This window comes from Grammomys surdaster, unplaced genomic scaffold, assembly GCF_004785775.1.
Source record: "Grammomys surdaster isolate TR1022 unplaced genomic scaffold, NIH_TR_1.0 199, whole genome shotgun sequence".
NCBI classification, from domain to species: domain Eukaryota; kingdom Metazoa; phylum Chordata; class Mammalia; order Rodentia; family Muridae; genus Grammomys; species Grammomys surdaster.
In genome coordinates, this window is record NW_021604644.1 from 4,325,257 (window position 1) to 4,331,090 (window position 5,834).

At 39.7% G+C, this 5,834-nt stretch overlaps 1 protein-coding gene across 1 annotated transcript in view; it reads right to left on the reverse strand.

The window, feature by feature from the left end:
• Zcchc7 (zinc finger CCHC-type containing 7) overlaps positions 1 to 5,834 on the reverse strand; it is a 173,742-nt gene that overhangs the window by 36,168 nt on the left and 131,740 nt on the right. Inside the window, exons 3-5 of the mRNA XM_028770198.1 lie at positions 2,824 to 2,867; positions 1,356 to 1,481; positions 397 to 567 (exon numbers count right to left, since the gene is read on the reverse strand). Of these exons, the coding sequence (XP_028626031.1) occupies positions 397 to 567; positions 1,356 to 1,481; positions 2,824 to 2,867 (341 nt within the window). The remainder of the gene's footprint in view (positions 1 to 396; positions 568 to 1,355; positions 1,482 to 2,823; positions 2,868 to 5,834) is intronic.

The window sequence follows — 5,834 nt, forward strand, 5'->3', positions numbered from 1 at the left end:
CTTCCTTCCTTTCTTCGAGACAGGGTTTCTCTGTGTAGCCCTGGCTGTCCTTGAACTCAGAAATCCCAAGTGCTGGGATTAAAGGCATGCGCCACCACTGCCTGGTTTGTACTTTCTTAATATAAAATCACCAACAATATTTCAGACCAGTTTTCACATGTACATTTGTATAAAACATGTAAGTGTACATTCTTCCAAAGCCAGCTATAGTGGCACACACCTTGAATCTCAGCACTCAGGAGGCAGAGACAGGTATCCTTGAGCTTGAGGGCAGCCTGTTTCAAAGAACAACAAACAAGCCTACCAATAAACGTTCTTTCAAGTAGGATGGCTGATGGTTATAAATTGTTATACTGTCCAAAGTCTTGACAAATTAGTTGCATTAAAAATACTTACATCAGCATAGTGGCCTATCATATCACATCGGTCACATCGTTTTCTCCAGGAAGATCTTTCAAAACATCTGTGGGTGGAAGACATGGGCAAAGAGCAGTCTAAGCAGTAACGGGCTGGACAGCCATATTGGAGGTGTCCTCTCTCCGAGCAGAGGCAGCAGGGCCGGACTTTCTATATGGCAGACAAACAAACTCTCTTTAGCAAAACGTTATCAGTCTCAAATGGTAGAACATTGGTTTTCCTTTTCTATATAAAAAGTTATTTCTAACTTGAAATTCAGTGAAGGTCCAATCTTGAGCAGAATTATAAAATCAGACACATGTCTGAACTCAGAGCTTGAACACAGCTCTCATGGTGTTGCTGCCACAAAGTCTTCAGTCTGGACATGTGCCTTAGACTATCTTATCTTACAGAGGGATAGTCACAGAGCAGAAACATCTAGGATAAAAGGATGAGGGTGTCTGGATATCAAGTCACAGGAGGGACAGACAGAGAAGCAGCCGTGTGCCCACAAAGAGCTGCTTAGGAGGTACGAGGTAATGAAAGGACTGTGTGTGCAGAGCCACTACATACCATAATATAGAACTTCAGTTCTATTGGTTTCAAACAGATATGCTTGCTCTGTCATTACTATACACATATTAACGAAAAGAAGTACAAATCTCTAACATTGAGAATTATCACACAATGAAATGTGCTGTCTACAGAGGAGAAAGTTTCAAAAAGAAATCATTTCACCTAGTCTTCTCATCTTGTATGAAGTGTCAGCTCAGTCATCCAGCTTATAACAGGGAAGCTGAAATGGGGCCCAGGGTTTGCAGACACACTGCACCCATGTCAGGCTCATGAGCTACCTATATAATCCAACATGTTTTAACAAGAGCTGAGTCTAAGATCCAGGGCTCTAGGCCTAACAGTCTGACTTCAACACAGGAAGAAGCATCATGCATCTTACGTACTTGTGGTAAGGGGCAGTTTTTTGACAAATGGCCACGTTTATCACAATTTCTACATGTGACATTTTTGTTGGCTGAATAGTATCGGTTGTTCCACCTTCCAGATGATCTGTTATTATCTATCTTGGCCTATGGGTAGGAAGAAAAAATAATCAAGAATTAAAATTATTTCAGTCAGCTTAAGGAAACCTACCTATTCTTCCTCTTAAAACTATTGAGTAAGGAACATTACATTTTAAGTCAGTTCCATTACTTTGGTACAAGAGAAGAAGGAACAGACATCCATGTTCAACCTAACATGCAGAAGCAGACTCTATTCCCGAGAAGGTGGGCACAAGGATAGCTCTATTTCTTCGGCACTTGCCCACGTGTCTCCCCACTAAGGGATCAGGTCTAGCAGGAATCCTGATCTGCTTCATTTAGCTGTTGCTAACTTCTACACCTAAAAATATACCACTTATTTTTGAATGAGGTTTGCTTAAAGTTTTACTTAGGGAATTGTATTTTTTATGATTTTGTGCTTTAAAACATTACAAAACCAAATAACTACCAAATATAACCTTCTTTTGAAAAGCACAGGGCAACCTTTATTACCTATAAAACTAATTATAACTTCTAAGAGTATGAGACAATATTCTTCCATTATCAGTAACATAGTGACCCAATTCTAGTTGTCTCTGATTCTAGTCAAATTCTACTACACATGAAAGAACACGAGCAAAGTACATCATATGAAATACCTAAAGAGGAATATGTAAATCCCAACCATGCGCTTATCTTGTTTGGCAGAATTCCGTCTTTAAAGTCAGGCATGGTGGTTCATGCTTATAATCCCAACACTTGGGAGGCCGGGGCAGGAGGATCGCGAGTTCAAGGCCAGCCTAGGCTATGTAGGAGACCCTGTCTCAAAAAAAGAAAAATACATACATAAATAAATAAATTCCATTTTTGAAAAAGCTTTATTTTTTACCTGTTATTCTCTTGAATTGGTTGTCAGTTATCTCCAGTCTAGTGATATCTTAAAACTTGATTATCAAGTTGAAAACAACCTTTTAATTTTTTTTTATTTTCAAGTATTTGTTACAATAAGGCTAATATTTGACACAAGCACCTGCCACATTCTAAATATAGACTGACCATTCCTTACACTGAAGAAACAGTAATTTCCGGTGTTGAACTTAGTACTAGGCCATAGGGGCTAACAGGGATCATTAAGGCAGAGAAGAAAGATAAACAGAGGGTGATTACAGCTACTGATCAGCTGGCAACAATCAAAGTTGAGCTACGTTTCTGAAAAGTTAAATTACATACATACTAAAATCAAACTTTCTTTTCTAAGCTATGAGACTATGTCTTTTTAAAAAAGCTTATACTTCTCAAAAAAATACTGTGGAAAAAACAAATGGAAATATATAGATCAAAGGACAATATTAGCTTAATATTCAGATTTTTTTAAGAAAATTGATTTTACCTCCATGTCTTTGTCACTGATGAACCAATTTACATCATCTTCTCCTAGAAAATAAAACAAATGTTACTTTTAGTGTCTTAAGCCACATACAGATAGACAATGGTTCTTCAGTTTATTAGTACTCTAGCTGGTATAAATGAAAAGTATAAGAGAAGGTAGAAATCTAAAGTGCTAAACATGTGAAATGCTCATGTAAGTTTAAAATGTTATTTTTCAGATTTTATTTATTTAAAATTGTGTTTATGCATATGAGTGTATGTGTCCATGGATGCCAGAAGAGGGTGTCAGATCTCTCTGGACCTGGAGCCCTTCCATGTGAGTCCTGGGAAATGAACTTTGGACCTCTGCACGGGCAGCAAGAGTTCTTAACTGATAAGCCTTCTTTCCAGCCCTAAAAATTTATCTTATTGTTTGTGGGACTCGGCTTTGAGCAAGCCAAACAAAGGCTGTGTGTGCATCTGCACATAAACATGTGCAGGGCATCTATGGGGGCGGGAGGATGTGGTACCCTACTCACCAGCACTCTCCCTTAGTCCTTTGAGACAGCCTCTCTCACTGGCATTGGACTCTGCCTCTGCTTACCACAATGCTAAGGTTACAGGTATGTGTGTGCCCATGCCCTACTCTATACATGGGTGCTGAGCGTTTCAACTCAGGTGCACCGACTGCTCTCACCCACCCGAGCCATCTACTCAACACTTCACGTAAAAGCACTCTTATCACTCTGAACAGTCATTCCTGTGCCCGTGAAGTAGGGATAATAGTATTTATACTATTTGCCCTGCCTACCTAAAATCTTCTGTAAGAATAAAATGAGATTTGTGAAAAAATGCTTTGTATCCCAAGTTCTATACAAATACAAAAAAAAAATTAATAAGCTAAGGACCCAACAGCAGATGCAGAAATAAATTTGCATCAACTTCCTTATTGACCAAGCAGAACTTTACTTAGAGGGGAAGTGCTCCAATGATCTCACACCTTTTACTTTTTCTAGACCCCAGACACTGGGACATTCCAAAACCTTTTGTAAACAAGCCTCAGAATCTTGTCTTTTGATCCTCTAGACTTTGCTACTGTGTGAAGTTGGTATAGAAACTGTGACACTCTCCATCTAAACTCTCCCAACAAGTTGCTCATTAATGAGTCCTCACAGCAGTGTCAGCAGACTACATCTTGTCCTCACTTACTCTGTCCAGTGGTGGAAAATTCACATGATCTCATTTACACCTAAGTTGGTAGAAGAGAAATTCTTCATCTCAACGTCAGCATTAACAATGTTTACTGGTTTTTCTAGATGACTTCCACTACAGCACCTTTGAAAGAATTAAATATGTATTTATTTGGTCTGTTTGTTTATGTGCATGCTGACATCTGTGTGCATGAGGTCAGAGGACAATTTGAGGGAGATGCTTCTCTTCTACCACCACATGGATTCCAGGACTCCCACCTGAGTCATCAAGCTTGCAGGCAAGCAAGCACCTTTACCTGCTGTTATTCCATCTTGCAGGTCTCCACTAAAACATTTTAAAAACAATGGCGCTTGAAAACTGGTCCACTTTGAATGTTAGAAACTTTGCATTACATTTACAACATCAAAAATAATGACATAAAGGAGCAAAACAAGAGGCCTAATATCCAGAGACTTCTGGGTGGAGTGATGCACGCAGGAGGCAGAGGAGGCAGGACTGCTGCCTGCTTTAGGGCAGCTTTGTCTATACAGTGAACACACAGCCTACATAAGTGAGCTTAGGCTAGCCACAGATGCAAAACTCTGCCTCAAAATAAAAACAAACCCCAAACCCCCAAATATCCATAAACCAGTAAATATTAATCTAAAAACATAACTGTAAAACTGGAGGACTAACAGCATTTTTCTGTGTCAGCTATTTCCTTTCCTTTGCACTGCTCTTTACAAACCTGCAAATGCCTCCTATTCCTTTGGTCCCTCTCCGGACAAGAAGGAAGGGACCTATGACTAATGCACACACTAAGGAGGTATCAACAAAGGACTAAAAGCCGAGTTATGATTTCCTCCTCCGTCTAACCTTACTACTTTCACCTATCTCAGAAACACAAATCAAGCTTGACTCGCTTCTCTGAAAAGAATTTTGAAGAGACATGAAGTAATCTACATTTTTTCAGGCCTACCAGGGTTAAGTGTCTAGAAACATATTTTAAAATAAAATACTTGTACCAAAAAAAAAATTATGGGGCTGCTTTACAAAAACATCAATCCATAGGCAAGCAGAGGCGCTGTGCTGCTGCTGATTTTCTTTGTGGAGTCTGGAGGCTGCACACATGTACTGGGAGTGAGGCTATATTAAATAGCAGCAGCCTCATTTCTTCATCCCACCATATTATTCTTTCATTCAAAAGATACAGGTAAGTAACATACGGGCTGTCATTTTTAGAGCTGCCCTATGTATCCCAGTGACATTCATCACTAAAATTTAATGACTTCTTGTAATCACTTTAATTACAAACTCATTTAATTTTTTCTTCTTTTTGGGGTGTGTGTGTGTGTTTGCACACATGCTTGTGCAGAGGGAGGCCTAAGGTAGAAATCTTTTGTCTTCTTCAATATCTCTCTACATCACTTTTTGAGACTTAGTTTCTCAGTGAACTGGGGGCTTACCAATTTGGCTAGAGTAGTTTCATCATGGAGACTCTGGGATCTGACTGTCTTCACCTCCCCAGTGCAGGGAATATAGGTGCATGCCACACTCAGGTTTTTACATGGGTGCTAGGGATTGAACCCAGGTCTTTATGCAAGCACTTTGTATAGGAAGCACTTTGCTGACCAAACCATTCCAACTCCACAAATTGATTTAATTTTGTTCTTAGAAAATTAAATGTAGGGTGGGCATAGTGGGTCATGCAAGTAATTCCAATACTTGGAAAGCAGAAACAGACAGATCTTTGTGAGGTTCAGGCCAGCCAAGGCTACACTGTGAGCCTGTGTCAACCAGACCAGACCAGACCAGACCAGACCAGACCAGACCAGACCAGAC